Genomic DNA, 18,907 nt, shown 5'->3' with positions numbered 1-18,907 from the left:
TGGGGAGGAATAATAAACAGTTGGGCATGTGCTTGCTGGCAGTGAGAGAGTGGCTGCCATGACGGGTGCCTTAGAACAGCTTGGGTTTGGGGAAGGGCATCTCTGTGAGGAAAAGAAAGGGAGAGATCTGTGGGGAAATGTTAGTGCTTTTAACCAAATATGGGAGGGAGGTTTTATTTTACTTTGTTTTAATTTTATTTTCAGTAGGAGAAGTAAAAGGAAATTTTGCCCCCTAATCTCACAGGAAATGCCTCTGAAGAATTTGGGGCCTGTCCTGCCTTGAGACATTCTCTCATTGGCAGAAGGCATGGGGTGCTGGGCTGGCTTGAGAGGGCTTGCTGGCCCAGTGGACAGGTGGGCATGGACTTCCATCCCAGCTGACTCTCCCCTGGGCAAGGTTTGGACAGAGCCAGCAGGAGCTTGTTGCCTTGTTGTGAGAAGGAGAAAGAAACAAATTTGTCCTCTTGTGTTGCAGATTCAGTGGTTCTTTCCTTTGACTCCGCTGGACAGACACTAGGCTCAGGTACCAATTCTTCCCCCTCTATCATCTTTTCAGCTCTCAATGCTGGCCATATCTATAGAGGCCAGTATTGTGGGGGTCCTGGGGGAGGGCAAGGGATTGTCTGAGAATTGTGGGACAGTCTCAAGGACTCATAGTACGGGAGAAGAAAGACACATCAAGAGCACTTTTCCTGCACAGAGGAGTTGCAGCAGATAGCTCATTTCTCACGCAGAGGGGTCTGGGTTCATGTGAAAGGATGTCTGTTTTCTGTGCCCATGTCCTATTTCAGAGAGTGGGGCAGTGGGTACTGTGAGGCTTCAAGCTCTGCCCATGATAACCATTAGGGCTCTCCCGCAGAGTGCCAGGCTGTGAGAGCACCCCATTCTCCTGAGGACATACACTCCATTGCATGTTTGCCGGCACACCTCATGTACTCAGGTACAGACCTTTTCCAGGTCAGGGTTCCACATGACTGCACTCATGCCAAATGCATATAGATGATGAACTTCTTCCCTTCCTTGGGTTTACAGTGCAGGGTATACAAATTGGCCACTACCTTATGACTAGACTCACCCAGGCCAGGGGAGCTTGGCTCTCCTGGGTTCAAGGAAGTTCACCTGCCCATGCCTCTGTGCTTCTGGTTGCAAGCAAGAAGAGTGGCTGCGTTGAGTCCTCAACTTTCTGACTTAAGAAAGAGCCTTAAGAGAGCCTCCCTTGCATCAATCCTTTGTTTTTGGTAAAAATGGTGGGCCTCTTACTGGGGGTACTGCCTATGAATATCAGATAGTCTTTGCTGGCCTGTTGAGGGCAGTTAATCTCTTTTGCTGTTACTTGAATGCAGTAGTTGAATGTCTTAGAAAATAGCCATGAGGAACAGGCCATTGTGGTAGAGTGGACAAGAGGAAGGATATTCAGAGAATGTGATCACAGCCACCAGTATTCTGAGGACCTACTGTGTGCCAATACTGTTTTGGGAACTTTATGCACCTTATAGTTACCTATCACAATTTGAAGTTTTGTCATTTTTGATTACAGCAAAGAAACTCACGATCAGAAACATGACATGGCTGTTCAGACCACCCATCTCCCTGTGGCTCTAGAGCCCACTCTCTCCTCTTACCATCTTGCTATCTCATACCTCATCTGCTTGAGGTGCCCTCACCAAAATACTGCGATGGGAAAAATCACTTCAAGACAGAGGGGGCAGGCAAGAAGATTCTTAAATAGATCCTAGAGTTGTATCTATTCATTATGGAAAAAGATTGATCAATTTTATTACATTAAAGAACTTCTATTAATCAAAAACTTCATTAAGAGAGAAAAGACAGAGTGAAAAAAATGTATTTATAACACAATTAACCAACAAAGAACTTGTTTCCAGAACAAAGAACTACAAAAATCAATAGGAATGGAGAAATAGCCTAGTACAGATATGAGACTTGAACAGACATCACAAAAGAGGAAATCCAAATGGCCAGTAAACCTATGAAAAGTTGTTCAGCTGCATTAGTGCTCGGGGAATGCAACTTAGAATCACAGTGAGGTATCATGTTCCAAACAGTAAAACCTGAAAAGCTCAGCACCCCCACATTGATGAGGACATGGTGGAGTGGAGACTCTTGAGTCTTCACTGGTTGAAGAACAAATTGGTACAGTCACTATGGAAAAAAATGATGATAGGATGTAGTAAAACTTGAATATACATGTACCCTGTCTTCTGGCAGTTCCTCCTCTAGGTATCTTACCTACAAAAATGGATGCTTATTATCACAATGAACCCTATTGTTGTATATAACTATAAGATACCAGTAAAAAAATAAAAGAAATGGATGTTTATATGTACCAGGAGATATATGCAGGATACATGTATAAGACTGTTCGTAAGAGCATCATTCCTGATTGACAAACAAGAAAACAATTTACATACCTAACCACAGTGAAATGAATATACAAGCAGTTATATTCATGTGGAATAGTAAAAATTATCAAACTATACATAGATGCAACAACATGGATAAATTTTAAAGACATTGTTGGGTGAAATATGTGTTTTTCTATTTATATAACATTAAAAATGAAATTAAACCGTAATTGTTTAGATGCACAATTTAGTTCTTTTTTTTTTTTTTTTTTAAAGATGTAGATGAGGGCTGGGGATGTGGCTCAAGCGGTAGCGCGCTCGCCTGGCATGCGTGCAGCCCGGGGTTTGATCCTTAGCACCACATACAAACAAAGATGTTGTGTCCGCCAAATACTAAAAAATAAATATTAAAAAAAAAAAGTTTTCTCTTTATAAAAAAAAAAAAAGATGTAGATGAACACAGTACCTTTATTTATTTATTTTTATATGGTGCTGAGGATCGGACCCAATACCTTACACATGCTAGGCAAACGCTTTACCCTGAGCCACAATCTCAGACCCCCTAGTTCTTTTAAAACAACAAAGAAAAGCAAGGAATTGAATTCTGCAGTAGCTGGGATGGTGGTGTTCAAGGGGATGTGTTGAGAGAGAGGTGTGTGGAGCTTCTATCTAGAGTGTTGGTATATTCTTTCTAGTGAACTGAGTTGGGTTACAAGGGCATCCCTTTTACTGTAACTCATTAAGCTCTACATTTAACTCTTTATGTGCCTTTCTATATATTTGTTATGGTTCATAATTTTTTATACAAAGGGCATAACTTGAGTTGTCAGGCAAGGGCCAACCTGTTCATAGGGCACAGAAGGGCCAGGAAGTGGCCCTCTAAGTTGGGCTTGCCTGGAAGGAGGAGGAGGAGGAAGGACAGCTGGTATCTGTGGAGCACTTATGTGCCAGAGTTCTAACCCCTTTTACCCTATGAAATAGACATTGTTGTTATCCCCATTTCAACCAAGGAAATTGATATACAGAGAAGTGAAAGAAAATAATTTATTCAACATCAAATAGTAAGCAAAGGGTCGGGCCAGGGTTTGAATCTAGGCACTCTGGCTCCAAAGTCCATCCTTATCTGAGTATTTACTACTTTCTCTATGCTCATTTTTCAAGGCGATTTTGGTCTTTGACTTCCGTCTTTTTTGGAGTTATAAAAAGAACCATGGCTTATGGCTTCAGGGTTTTTACATGGTTCCCAGGGAAGGTTGGTGAAGAATGAAGAGTCATATATTTTTCTGCCCAATTCCCTCTTAGTGGAAAATAGATTCAAATTGATTCAAAGTCAACTTTAACTTAGAACTGATATTTCAGTTCACCTAGCATTCTTTTTTTCTTGACTGCGCCTATTTGATTCCATATTTAGCTCTACCTTTTTCTTGCTCTCATAGAATATTTAATGGCCAATGTTTGCATTGGTCCTAAAAGGGAAAGACAGCAGGGAAGAGCTGAGCAGAGGTCTTGACAGTGGCCATTTTACTGTTTTCTTTAGGGAGAGTTTTCATTACAGTGGGCACACCACATTACTGAAAGTATTTTGGAATCTTAGGAAGATAACTTTGGAATTAATACCTGTTTTACTTTCTTTCTTTTAGTGTGAATAATTTTAAGTTGAAAAAAAGATTCTAGTCACAGATAAGATAGAGTAAGTGTATTTACTCTCACTAAATACAGCTGGAGGCCTGCACAGAATGCACTTAACAGCTATTGGAGGATTCTAAAACATAAATAGTAGCAGAATGAGAAGAATACCAGAATTTAGTTTATTAACAAGCTGGAACTGTATTTCCATTTTTCTCCAGTGCCTCATGTCCTGGACTCAAGGCAGCCCAGAACCTAACAGTGAACACCAGGCTTCCATCAGCTCCAGAAAAAAGACCTCTAGTTGTGACTTCAGGGTGGGAAAAGGTCTTCTATGGTTCAGATAGTGGGAAGTTCCATGGATTGTTCCCCCCCCCCCTTCTCATTTCCCTCAGGCTCCAGCCCCTGCGCAGTCCCACAGTGGTGATGGGGGTAGGGGTGATGATAGTTACAGCAGTAGGACCTTTAGGTACCTAAAACCCAGGAAAGGGAACCCTCCTTTCTGATCAGAGAAGCTGTAGTCCCAAAAAAGGTGCATTGCAGTTTGGGGTTGCTTTTTTTCCCTCTGCCTTCCTGTAGCTTGGCCCCAGATTTGGATATAAGTTCAGGAAAATCATAGCAGAATGTGGGAACTAAAGTGCCAGCTTCCTGCCAGAGGACTAAGCAGGGGAAGACCAAGGAATCAGAAAGCACTGTGGAGAAAATAGGGAGGAGGTACTCAGAAAGCAGTCCCCATAATTTGCGAACTGAAGTGGGACAGACCACTGCCAAAGTCCCAGACAGGACACTGGGTGGCGCACACAGAGGAGGCATCCGAATAGGCTTTGAAAGTGGAACTGACATTGAAACCACAATCCACAGAGGCTGGTCAGAACTTGCTGCCTCAACCCAACCTGCTCAATTGTCTGCTAAAACAAAAATAACATTCTCCACTGGATTTAAACAAGACCTAGAGTTTCATAACATGATATTCAAAATATCCAGGATATGAGCCAAAATTAATCATCTTATGAAGAACCTGAAAAATCTCAACTTGCATGGGAGAAGATAACCAGCAGATATCACAGATGTTGGAACAGTCTGACAAAGACTTTAAAGTAACTATTATAAAAGTGTTCCCCGAAATAAGGGCAAATGCTGTTGAAACTAATGGGAAGTCTTAGCAAAAATCAATTTTAAAAAATGCAATAATTTCTTTAAAATGCACTAAATAGCAAAATGGAAACAATAGAGAAAAGAGGATTCTTCAGAATAAAGCAATAAAAACAGTTCAATCTGAACAACAGAAGAAAAAGATTTTAGAAGTTGGAACAGTGACCTGTTGGCCAACACTAAAAATTTTATTATCTGTGTATTGGAGTTGATTCATAACAAATAATCTCAGCAAACTCAGAAAGGAACTTTTAAAATTTGATGTAAGGCACTACGAAGAACCTACAGCAAACATCATACTTTAATGGTGAAAAACTGCTTTCCCTCTTAACATCAGAAATCTCCTAGAAGTCTCAGAATACAGTAAACCAAGAAAAACAAAGGATAATACAGGTTGGGAAGGAAGAAATTAAAATAACCCTCCTCACAGAATATGTGATTACCTATGTAGAAAATCCCAGGTAACCTGGTGTGGTGCACACCTATAATCCCGAGGCAAGAGAATCACAAGTTCAAGGCCAGCCTGGGCAACTTAGACCTTTGGCAATTTAGCAGCATCCGGTCTCAAAATAAAAAGGACTGGGGAATGTAGCTCAGGGGTAAAGTACCCCTGGGTTTAATCCCCAGTTCCAAACAAACCATCAGAAAAAAAACAGGGAATCTGCAAAACAAAGCAACAAAAAATTTTAAACTCCTAGAATTAATACTTGAGTTTAGCAGAATGACAGGATACAAAGTCAAAACACAAAAGTTAATTGTGTTTTTATATACTAACAATAAGCAATTGAAAAACAAACAAAATTACAATAGCTCACCCACAACAAAACATACATGTAAATCTAATGAAACATGTATAGGGTATGTATTCATGATGTAAGGCACAACTGTATTTAAACTGGATCCTTTCCCACTTTTTTTCCCCATCTACCTAATTCTTCAAGCCACAAACCTAGGTAGGAATCACCTTAATTGTTGTTCTTCTTTCACACATTCTCATTTTCTCTCTTCAGAATGTGTCCTTTCCAGCCACTTTCCTACACCACTGTCCAAGGTACCGTCTTCTCTGTCCTGGACTAGTAGCCATCTAACTGAACTGTCTTCTCATTTGTTGCCTCCTAGAAGTCCATTCTCACTGTAGCCAACATTCAGACCAAAGCAGTGAGTATTTCTGCCTTCTCTAAGTAGGTGATAAGCTCCATGAAATTGAAAGTACAAAGTGCAAAGTGAGTCATTTTCCCTCCACTTACTGTTCCAGTTGCTCTTTTGACATGCTGTCCTTCATAATCCTCCTGCAGTTTAATGTAAATGCCCTGGCATGGCGTTGACACACTTGGTGTCATTAGCTGGACCAAATTCATTGCCCTGTTTGGCTTTGGACATCTGCTATTTTCCCAGGATAGTGGGAAAGTTGGTGCAGTGGCCTCTTTAACTACAGTGGGAGGGGCTTCTACCTATGCAAAGAGGCTTCCAGGATTCCTTCTGTAACCTATGGTCCTCATACTTGGGGCCAATGAGGTTTCACTCTCCATTGGCCCCTGGTGTAGCCACGTTGGACCACAGAGCACAGCTGTGGAGGATTCACTGCTACAGTGGGTTCTGTCGTATCAGAAGCTTCTTGATAGGACTCTCCCCTCCCCCCATACAACACTTACCCATTTGGGACTGGATTTTAGTTTGTGAACTTCTAAGTTATTTTACTGGGTCAGTTAATTTAGTCTAGGTCAGTGGGGTTTTCTGTGTTTGTTTTGTAAAACGGCTTTTCCTATTTTAGTTTGTCTTTGATTAATTGGTCCCATGTTGTGGTTTATTTCTCTGACTTCAGATGATGTGGGAGCCTTGTGCACTTTGGCCAGCCCCCCCCCCCCCAGGTCCCTGCTGACTCCCATGATTCATATGTGGCATGGTTAGGGCCTTTTGACATCACTCCTGGGGCACAGGGTAGGAGGGAATAGGATATAATTGCTCTTATGGCAGATCTTGTAAGATGGGGGTCTGCTTTTCTTGTTTCCTCTAAGAGCAATGTGGCATAAAAAAGAGACTTTAGAGTCACATCTGAGCTATCTCATCAGCCTCCCAACTATCCCACTTAATGGTTGGGATCTTGAACCTGTTCCTGCCCTTCTATAAGCCTCATTTGGAAAATAGAGACAATACCTGCTTCCTGGGGCAATAAAGGTTAAATTGAGAATGTAGGTAACAGTACTGAGAGCAGCAGGAATACAAAGTAGTTGCTCAATAAATAGTAGTTCCCCTCAGTCCTTCTCTTCAGGCAGCATGTCTGACAGTCCATTGGAACTCTTGCCAACTTCCTCCTCCACCCAAGCCATGGCATGTAGTACTTAGGTTTAATATAGCCTATGACTCTTATTGAAGTCTGAACAGTGGCATTTCTTCAGAAACGAGAGACCTATTTTCCTTAGGATAGGTCCTTATCCATTTACCCCTGTGCCCTTTGTACTTAACAACTCATTGTAACCCAGAGATGGGGAACCAAAGACCACTTTAAAGATCAGGTAGCAGAGCTGCTTCTTATGGGTGAGTGGAATTTTCTGGCCTGATGGACCATCCTGCCTTTGTGGATTTAGTGAATTATAATATGAAACATTGTGGTAGAACCAAGTCCCTATTTTAATCCCACAAAATACTAAACTTTATAAACCTAAATAATGCTCCTTCATCTGGTCTTCCTGGGAAATATTCTGTGTTGTCATCAGTAGAAGTTACTTAATAAACATCTGCTTTGAGACAGCTGATGAGAAATTGTAATGATTCTGTAGAATGGAAAAAGAAAGTGGCTCTCTCAAGATTTGGAATGACAGTAGCATGTAGGGTTCATACTGTACAGCTGTTATCCAGAATTTCATTCTGGGGCTCAGTAGCCTAAAGGTGAGGCTATATAGTGGGGTTCCTGGCTTAGGGACATTTCAAGGGGTCTCTCCTTTTGTCCTGTATAGAACAAGATCTCACTGCTCAGCATGTTTTTCCCATCTGTTTACATGCCAGAATGTAGGTAGAAAGTGGCAACATCTCTGTGCCATACTAAGATAAACAGGAGGGGCTTAGTGCATTAGGAAACACAATTTTTATTACAGTAGAATTATGAGCAAAATTAATCACAAAGTATTAAGGAATATAGTCATAAAATGGTTTAAATGTCATGGATAAATTCTGAGAAATGTGTCCAGAGATGATTTTGTTGCGTATGAACATAATTGAGTGTTCTTACACAGACTGAGATAGCTGTGATATCACTAGGTGATGTAATCTTCTTGAACCACCACCCTATGGGTAGTCTGTTGCTGACCAGACATCCTCATTCAGGGCTGGGGATATAGCTCAATGGTAGAGCAATTGCCTAGCACATGCAAAGCTCTGGGTTTGATCACCAACACTGCCTCCCCCCCCAAAAAATTTAAGAAAATGTTATTATGACTGCATATTAAATATTGAATTGCTATAAGACATAAATATAAATATTTTCAAGTTTTTAAATTGAAAACTTGAGACTATTTCAGTGTTCATAAATTTTTACATCAGGTTTTATTCCTGGGAAATCTTAACTCCTACTAATGCTTTTTAAATGATGTTCTCTTAAAAAAAAATACTTAATTGTCTTCATCAAAAAGAGATTTTTGTCCACATAAGCAACATTAAAAACAAAACAATTTTTACACTCACTCAGAAGTTTACAACAGTTGAAATTATATTTAAAGTATCCAATAGCTCTTTTCTTTCATCAAAATTGTAATGTTGAAATTTTCTGTGGTAGAATAAATGGCTTTCAAATCCAGTTTCATTTTTTTTTTTTGTGCCAAGTATTTCAAAATAATGTGAAGTTCTATTGCAAAATGTACTTGAATTCTTGGAGTAATCACTCCACAGCCAACTTGGAGGCTATAAAAGGCTATATTGGCTGCAGATATACAGAGAGATTAGGTTTATGTGGGGACAGGTGTTTTGGCCTCTACCTACAGCATCCCCCATCCCTGGGAGTCCTTACTTGGCCTGTCCCTGCTCCATGGCCTCTTGGACAACACTGCTCTATGAGCACTAGGAACACATGCTCTTCTGGCAACTGCATGTGCTCTGGGTCTCCATTCAGTGGCTGTGGAACTGGGTGTCACATGCTTGCTGCTTCTGGTAGGCAGAGGGCAGGCATCCCATCAGATCTGCTTTACTGGGGCTTCCCTCATTAAATTCCCAGATGGAGGTGACGGCCCCGCTAAGAGCGGGAAGTTTTGGTGTCTCATGAGATGAGGATAGGTTGTAGATAGTTCATGGAAGAGGAGAAAATGACCTCTCTCCTGCTCCTGCCACGGTTTCACTGCCTTTGTGTAGGAATGCCACAAGTATTCTGTGCTGGAGGCAATACTCCAACCACAGCGAGGACCAGCCTCATCTTGAAATGGGATGTGGGATGTCGTGTCTTCCCTGAAACATTTATAGACATGAAAAATGAAACTTGAACTTTTAAAAATTTTAAATTAAAAAACAATTTAGAACCATTATTTGTAATGTATGATCTGTGGTCCCCAAAGGGATCCCAAGAACCATTTCAGATTTTTGTTCGTTAGTTTTTTAGGTCACACCTATTTATACACTATTACAAAATTTCCCTTGCCTTTTTTCTACTTATTATTCAAAAGCAAGGATGGGTAGAACTTGTGTTTTTCATGAAAAAGCTAGCAGTCCTAATCTGTGTGGGTGGCCATTGTTGCATTCTTCATGACCACACACAGTTAAAAAAATAAAAATAAAAAGACCAGGTCTTGATAAACCATAGCAATTATTATTGTTGTTGCTGTTACTTTTGTGGTGCTTAGGATCAAACCCAGGACCTTGTTCATGTTAGATAAGAGGTAAGTTCTGAGATACATTGCCACCCTAGCAATTATTAGGTTTATTAGATTTCTTCCCCAAGTACACATTTTTAAAATACTCTGTGAACTGAAATGGGAAGAGTGTGTGCCACCTTTGCTGTACAGCAGGTACAGTGACTGTCTGGAGAACAGCTTTTTGTGATAGTGTTGCCAGCTAAACTGGCTGTATTTTTGTTGGAATATCAGTTTTACTTGAAGGAAAACTGACAAAGAAACTATGACTTTTGAGACTTTGGAGTTTGACAGATATGCTCATTTCCCTTCAAGTATTTCCCACTTCAAGGAAAGTAACTGACTTTTTTTTTGCCAGTGATTAAATATGAGTGTTCAAGTAAAAAATAGAATTTTGGAGTACTTGGTTCCACTTGATAGCTTCCAGTACCCAACCTTTAATTAGACAAGAATGGGAGGCTGGCCCTGTGTTATGACCTCAGAGGTAATCTGTTTCAGAAATGTTCCCTGTATACTTTGAAAAGAGTGCCTTCTCCATCTGTTGGATAAAAGCCTCTGTGCACATCAGTTCAAATTTAGTAATTGTTTCATTCAAATCTCCTGAATTCTCACTGTTGTTTCAGTAATGTGTCGTTTCTGTTATGAAGACAGGAGACCTAGTCTATATTTGTTCTTACAATTCTGTTAATTCTGTTTTGAATAAGAAAAGTTTCATTATTAGGTGCTTGCACACTTGGGCGCATGATCTTCTTTTGTTTATATTCAGATAGTGTCTGAATCTTCCAGGTGTTTGTATGACTTTTTTAGTTTTTTTCCTAGTAATTTATATAAAACTTTTATTGTGACTAAAAAGACTGAGTCCCTTTGTAGGAGCAACAAGAAAGGTTAACAGTTAATTTCAAAGACTTTAAGCAGCTGAAAAAGCACTTTGTACATTCACAGCTCTGACCCTGGTGCAGGTGTGGAGGAGAGGAGTGCAGATTCGCGTCACCCATGCTACTTCCCACCTGGAGCCAGGCAGCACACACATATGTTTGCTCACTGGTTGGTGATTTGTAATCCTGGGTTTTCAGGCCTGCTGGAAGCCAGAAAGGAAGCCTAAACCACCAGACTAAACATTTTTCCCTCACTGTGCAACTGCTGGCTTGCTTTGTTATCTGAGAGGAGAGTCTTAAGGAGAGCTACATGTGAATGTCAGTGCTTATTGTGCCTGGCTAACTCAGGAGTCCCAGAGTCTTCTCTTCTTCATAGACTTGGGATCAGTGCACTGCTGGTGAGCCCCAGACCTTCCTGCCAGCTACCCTGAGGTGAACTATTCTGAAAGTGCTGGTACACTCAAATTAGCTTCACATGCAGTTCTTGACTAGTTTGTGTAAAGCAGGATGCTTTGGGATCTGGAGCCATGCCCAGTCCCAGCAGTAAGGAGGCTGTGCCCCTGTGTGCCTACAGTATTATGCTTGGTTGTTTTCTTTTCAAATTTACACCTCCTGAAGATTACATTAAACTTTCTTGCTAGTGTGAGAGCTCTGTGGAGCGAAGGGCAAAGCCTTAGCAGGTGGGGTCCTTGATTGGGATAGAGATGGGCACTCATTGGAGACTGAGGAGGCTCAGGAAAGGTTAAATATCAGGCAAATGATGGGAGGGAACTACCTCTCAGAAGGAAGCCCTAGAGCAAAAGCTAGAAACTGAAATAGAGGGTGCAAGAAAAGTTAAATAAATAGGGCAGGAGACAATTGTACCTAGGAAGGAGTCAGGAAAGACTGTATCTGGGCTGGTGACTGTGAAGTGATCAGCTTGATGGACTGGGAGCCCGGAGCCAGAAACAGAACAGCCAAGCCAGTGCAAAGGAAGCACGGCTGTGAAAGATAGGCTGGTGATCCAGAGAGGTAGCTACTGCCACTGCCATCGCTGCCACCACCGGTGTTGCCACCTCACTGTGAGGGATGGAGGAAGACAAGAATCCAGGTCTCAGAGCTACTCCTTAGGCTCCCTTTGTCATTTGGTCACTACATTCAGTCAACACATTTATGTAGCATCAACTCTGTACCAGATCCTGTATCAGGTACTAAAGATACAGAGGCCAAGTCCTGCCCCCAGGAGGACTCAAATGCATGTACGTTAGGAGTATTTCATTGTAAGCAACAGAAACTGATTTGAGCTATCTCTCTTTTTAGAGAGTTGGGAAGCTGAGATAGGAGGACCACAAATTTGAAGCAAGCCTGGGCAAGTCAGTGAGACTCTGTCTCAAAATAAAATTTAAAAATGGCTTGATATAACTAAGAGGTAGAGCATTTGCCTAGCAGTGCTACAAAAAAATAAATAAATAGAAGAGAGTATACCAGAAGGATCTGGGTACCAACAGAATCAAGGCAAGGTGGCACACACGTATAATCCCAGCAGCTTGGCAGGCTGAGATAGGAGGATCACAAGTTCAAGAGCAGCTTTTGGCACCTTAGTGAAAACCCTATCTCAAAAAAAAAAAAAAAAAAGAGGGACTGAGGATATAGGTATATGGTAAAATACCCTTGGGTCCAATCCCCAGTACCCTCTTCCCCGACAAAAAAAGGTCAAATACCTGGCCCTCAGAAGGGACAAGAGGCCAGCCCCAGGGATCTAGGTTGCGGCCACAAGTGGTCCATCTCTTTAGCACACTGTTTTTCCTTTTTTTTTTTTTTTTTTTTTTTAAGAGAGAGTAAGAGAGGGAGAGAGAGAGAGAATTTTAATATTTATTTTTTAGTTATCGGCGGACACAACATCTTTGTTTGTATGTGGTGCTGAGGATCGAACCCGGGCCGCACGCATGCCAGGCGAGCGCGCTACCGCTTGAGCCACATCCCCAGTCCTGTTTTTCCTTCTGATGTCACTTGGTTTAAGGAAGAAAGAGTCCAACCAATATAGCTTTTGTAAGGTGCCTACAGTTTAGACACAAATTCCAAATTCTATTTACAGTCCTGCCACTTGCGTATAATGGGAGAAAAGCACTGCCCCAAAGGAAACTTAAGGGACCTATTTCTAAAAGAGGACAGAACCAAAAGATATGTACTCCAGGCTCATGAGCAAAGAATGGTAAAAAAGCAATAAGCTCTTTAAGTTTGGTGGAGAGCACAGCCGAGTGGCACGAAGGCTAACAGGTTAGATCAGAGAAGGTAGCATTCATTCCATATTCACTTAGCATGCCAAGCACAGTGTTGGGGGATACAGAAAACCTTTGTGGAGCTTCTCAACTAGCAAAAGAAAGGCACATATCTGACATGTATAGTTAAAACAAGGAGGGGAAAGGTACAGTGTCAAAGGAGCATATAGAAAGGGGCATATTCTAGACTAGAAGGGCAGTGCTCTGCTAAATGAGGACATTGAACTAGGGTGAAGAATGAGCAGAGGCAAGGGCTCATTTCAGGCATAAGGCACTGCTTATAAGAGCAACTCATGGATTATTGAAGGAATTGAAAGACAGCCAACATGGCCAGAGTGCAGCACAGAGGAGAGAATAGTGCAAGATAGAACTGGAAAGGTAGGTAAAAGTCACGTCACAAAGTTTCTTGTTGTGCAACAAGAATATCTGTTAAATTGAGCTTTGGCCTGGGTTTGGTGGTACACGTCTATAATCCAGCTACTTGGAGGACTGAGGCAGGAGGAGTTAGCTCAGCTGAGTTCAATCCCCAGTGCTGGGCTGCGGGGGGTGGGCGAGCCGTGGTGATGGCTGCATCTTGGCAATTTGATTCTGTTTACCAAGTCAGTGGGATGACTGAGGACAGAACAGGAAGCATCTGCAATGAAGACGCAGCAAAAACAGCGACCATCGTGCAAGGAGGAGGGTCTATACTTAGAAATGAGGGCCATGGAGAGGACTGGATGGTGATGCCATTACCAGAAAAAATCCACAGGACTTGGGGAAGGTACTGTCAGTCTGACTTGTAGTGTGTTGAGTTAGAGGTGACTGCAAGCCTCTTAGGAACAATGGGTAGGCAATAACCAGTGGAAGGGGCAGGGAAAATACTTAAAATGAGGAGGAAAGCATATCCAAAGACTTGGAGATTCTTCAGAACATAAAATAGTTGAGTCAGGGTGGGTGGGCCAAGGTAGGGGCAATGCAGGGAATCAAAACTTTTGTTCATGTATAAATATACCACCTGTGAAACTCCATAAGAATGGGTTCCTAATTAGAATAAGTTATACTCCATGTATGTATATTATGTCGAAATACACTCTACTACCATGTACCTTGTTCTAAAAAGAACAAATTAATTTAAAAAACGCTTGGAATTGGAATGGTTGCTATAGGCCAGATCACGAAGGAATTTGTAAACAAAGAGATTTGGATTTGTTTTGAGAATAATTTCAATAATTTTAAGGCCTTTGAAAGGCCTTAAGCAGGTTTGTGACATAATCATATTTATCTTATAGAAAGATAGCTTCAGTTATAGCACAGAGAACCTACTAGAAAGAGACAAGACAGGAGACAGGGAAACCTGATAGGAAGTTGTTAGGATAATAAAGCTGGCTTAGTCAAGGTTCATAGAAATGGAGAAAAGTGGATTTGAGATCCTGTTAGGAGAAAGAATTATTAAAAGGACAAGATAATTAACTAAATGAAATAAGAGAGTATCAGGAATTGATGGATCCTCTTGAGTTTTAAGTCTGGGAGTTGGGGGAATAGGGGTGCCTTTCATGAAGTACTGGTAGAGGACCAGGTTTTGGGAATGTGCAGACGAGAATTAGCTGTGAGGACAATGGTGAACCATATGACATCTAGAATTTTTAGCATCCCTATGACATCAAAGTGGAAATGTCCAGGAAGTAGCTGTGTAGACAAGTCGGGAGCTTACAAGAGCTTTGGTTTGGGTGCAGTGGAAAGGTAATTGGGCAGGCTGAGCTGCATATGGAGCAAGCTGGAGTCTAGACTAAACAAGGAAAAAGTGAAGAGAGATGGCGAAACAAAAAAAAACCAAACAGACAAAATTTGTGAAAAAAGTTGTTCAGACCTTAAAGAATAGGTAGCACAGGATACTGATTTTTGAAAGGAGGAAAAGGAGTGAGGTCTACCTTGTAATTGTCCAAGCTCACCACCTGGAGATAGTTGGAAGCCACCACTCAGGGAAGGAGAACCCAAATAGAATCCAAGACTCTTCCTAAGTTGAGGAAAGACTTGAGACCTTGAGGAGATCAAAACAGCTAGAATTCACAGGTAGATTACTTTGAGGGGAGAACCTCACACAGCGAGAACTCTGGGGATGTGTCACGGGTCCCCTTGGATTTCTTAGCTGATGAGTGCATGTCAATGCAAAAACTACCAGAAGTTGGGAAAACAACTAGAAAGGCATATAATCTTTGGGAATAGTGGGAAAACTTCATAAAACACAGGCTATTACATAGGGTACTAAGAAGGGTATGGCCTTAATAGTGGGGTACAATTAGTAACTTTGTAAAATTAGCCCTAAATTCTACTCTTGCCTTTGGCCCTAATCATACAAGCTTAAAAGTAAACCTCAAAAGGAACTAACTGTTTCTAAGTCATTTAATTGTACCCCAAAATAACTAGTTAAGAAATGACCAAATACCCGACCCTCAACAAAGTAAAATTCACATGACTGGCAGTCAAATACCAGGCAATTCTATCAGTAGATAGAGGCTTAGAGATGACACAAGTGCTGGCATTAGTAGACAAGGGACATTACAACACATTCCACATGTTTGCAAAGGTAGAGGAAAGCATGGGAATGTTAAGGAAAGGCATAGAAGATATAAGAGAACTCCTAGAGATGAAAAGTACAATGTCTAAGATGAAAAATATACTAGATGTATCATCAGAAAATTAGACATGCTAGAATAAAAGAAGAGTGAATAAGATGTGTCCAAGCAATTATCCAAAATGAAGCAGAGGGGAAAACAAGTCTGATCTCTCTGTCCATGAGCTGGGGGATTTCAAGCAGCCTGATACAAGTGTAATTGAGCCCTGAAAAGAGAAGGGAGTGCAAAAACATATTTGAAAAAAGTAATAGCCAGAATTTCTTCAAATTTCATTAAAATCCACAGATCCAAGAAACCCAACAACCCCACACACAAGAAAGAAGTGAGAGGGAAACCCCAGCAGGGACATCATGGGATAAATGAGAGCAGAGGCAGCCTCCCCTGGAGAGCTTCAGTCAAAGCAGAGCCTCCAGGACAGACAGACCTCAGTTCAGGCAGAAGTGGAGGTAAGCTTGGGTCTGAGCAGCGAGTCCAGGGGGCAGTAGGAGGACTTAAGGAGGTTGTCAGGGAAGAGGAATTCCCCCCCTCCCCACCCCCCAACCCCAGGAGCAAGGGGAGAAGTAAGGCCCAGGGCCCAGTCTAACTTTTCCAAAGATTGTTTCTACCATTCACAATGGGCCTTTTATTTGGTCAAGACAGCCCATTCCTTCTGGTAAAAATGCTCCTTCTAACAGTGGATGTCATGAGGGACTTGTCATTTTTCACAAGCCCCAACTCCTTGATGTCTGTGACTAGAATAGGAGTTAAGAGATGCTGTAGCTAGGTCATCCCTCACTCCTCCCCGGGAATTTTGCCATCAGGAACTGAGCGGCTGTCCCTTTTCTGTGATGGAGCTGAAGTCATGCACCTACCAATTGCTGGGAGGCATATTGCTAAAGATGTGAAGAAAGCTTGTTGGGGAGAGTATAGCCAGCAGAGGGGATCTGATGGCCTTCCAGTGACTGTCACTTGTCTCTGATGCTCTCTGCGCTCCCACCCTCACCACAGTTTAGTTATGTGAACCATTACATCACCCTGTTGGGCTGGGGATGTAGCTCTGGTAGAGTGCTTGCCTAGCCTCCCAAGGCCCTGGGATCAATCCCCAGTACTACACAAAAGTCATGTAAATCACCCCTTAGGCCTAAGTTAGTGCAACCAGTATGTTTTACATGGAGGAAACATGGGGGCAATAATTACAGAAATGACCTTTGAGTTGCTCTATCCCCTTAAAATGTTTTCAGCATGGGAAGTCCAGTGAAGTTCTTAATGCCTCTCAGATCACCAATTCCAGAAAGACAGCATTCGATCTCATGTAATAGCAATAGTCACAGCTTTCAATCCTTTCGGAGCTGCACTTGATTCCTCTCCCCCAATTCTGGCTCACACCCGTATGTGCCTGACTCTGGAAAGGGAGGCGTGCATGTCTTACTCCTTCAGCTCCCCACCACTTGCTGACTGCTCTTTCTGGAATTGCTGTGGAAAGGAGAGAGAGAACATGAGCAGAAAAACCTTGGATAGTGTTTGTACTGTTGGGCCTGGAGACTGTTTAAACCTGACTCTTGTGGGGTGCTGTCCTAAGTGTTTTGGTGACTCCTATTTATTTTGGGGACTTCACCTCAGCCTTGCCGATCACCCCTGTGGCTTCTGGGAATCTAATTGTCTGCCTGCTTGTGGTAGCTAAGCATTTGTCAACCCTGTCGGCAGATGTTTGGGGAAGGACCTAAAATGACCGTACCCTCGCTTGTTTCTGCATTCCTTTCCACAGCAGACTCTGGGAGTGTGGGCCAGTCCCAAACGCTGCTCTCTCCTGCAGCCAGGCAGCCCATCTCTGCCCTTAGACTTGTCAGGCAGAAGGCCTGCCCAGGCAGCCCATTCTGTCCTCATACCGTAAGAGCCACATGTTAAGCTCCCTTACCAGGCTGGAGTGAGGGACAAGGTTAACCAGGTATTCTGCCCTTTGAGGGGGATGAGGCGCGTATAACACGACTCTGCCCAAGGAAACTTGTCAAATCCTCTTATCTGTAACAACTGGTTACTGTTACACTGATACTGGGAGGGCCTTTAGAATTATGTAACAAATTTCAGATATTTTCTTTGGAATTTTGCATCTCACTTTGGTATCTGAAATTTATCGCCTTAGAAGCTTGACAGAAACTTTGTTTTCATACTAATTTGATAGAGATTTTGACTATTGTGACCAAGTAATCCTGGTAAGAACAGTCCACAGATATTTATTGAGCGCCCACTGTGTGCAGCCAGAGCCTTCGTGTAATATCAGTCTAGGACGCCTTATGTGCAAACAGCCTGCTGGCAGAATTCTGCCCAGAGTCGCATTTTGGTGGATCTACATAATCTTTAGATTTTTTTTTTCTTGAAACTACTGCCAATATATATAGATTGAGACATTTTACCTGAAAAAAGTCCAAATTCTTGGTTTAAAAAAAAATTCAGAAGCTGTGGTAATGCTGGGCCTATGGTGTGCCTGGCAAGTTAGCTGAGCTGGTAGAGGGTGCCCTTCACAGGACAACAGCTTGGGTCCCGTGGCCTGGGGTCTGACGTACAGTCAAGAAAAAAAGTGGCCATTTAAAAAAGCTGCCTTTTTTTTTAAATTAAAAAAAAAAGGAATATTTCTGGTACTTATGTCTCTTAAGAAAAGAGAAATGGAGAGATAGACCAAGAGAGCTATAGAAGGAACAAAATTTCCATAGAAATACAGTGATTTTATTTGTTCAGTGTGCAATCAGTAAGGAAGAGAAAGCTCAAGATGTAATTATGTGAAGGGAGACAATTAATTGACAGTTCAACAGAATTGTTGCAGCCAGTGGTGTGAATGGCTGCAGAGGGTTTCACATTCTTCCATTTCCCTTGTGTTGAGTGTGCTCCTGCTTGATCCTCTGATGGGAGTTTGCTCAAGGGGGAAGGCATTCTCCAGCTTCTTGGGGAGGAATCTGCAGAGGCTGGGGTGACTGTGTATCAAGGGTCTTGCTCAGGCAGGTCTGAGGAGCAGCAGCATGATGGCTTCCCTACGTTGTTATCACCTGGGGACTAGTGACATGTATTTGGCAAGTTGATGTTTCCTTTTCATCAAAGGAGAAGATATGGATGTTGAAAGAGTATTAAACTTCGAAACTATTTACAAACTGTTTTTTAGTTTGTCTTAATTGAAGCTTTTTTGAGTTTTTCTACCAGTTTTTCAAATTTCTTGGT

The 18,907-nt window shown here is 41.9% G+C and overlaps 1 protein-coding gene across 4 annotated transcripts in view; it reads left to right on the top strand.

Annotated features, from left to right (window-relative positions):
• The window catches only part of St3gal3 (ST3 beta-galactoside alpha-2,3-sialyltransferase 3), a 194,013-nt gene that overhangs the window by 79,669 nt on the left and 95,437 nt on the right, over positions 1-18,907 (top strand). For 2 of the 4 annotated variants that reach the window (XM_076860599.1, XM_076860597.1), the window contains exon 3: positions 476-523. The exons of the other annotated variants lie outside the window; for them this stretch is intronic. In XM_076860599.1, coding sequence (XP_076716714.1) covers positions 476-523 — 48 coding nt within the window. The remainder of the gene's footprint in view (positions 1-475; positions 524-18,907) is intronic. 4 annotated transcript variants of the gene reach the window in all.

Source organism: Callospermophilus lateralis, chromosome 7 (genome assembly GCF_048772815.1).
Source record: "Callospermophilus lateralis isolate mCalLat2 chromosome 7, mCalLat2.hap1, whole genome shotgun sequence".
Taxonomy (NCBI): domain Eukaryota; kingdom Metazoa; phylum Chordata; class Mammalia; order Rodentia; family Sciuridae; genus Callospermophilus; species Callospermophilus lateralis.
Note: the sequence above shows the minus strand (reverse complement) of the source record. Positions and strands in the feature narration are given on the sequence as shown.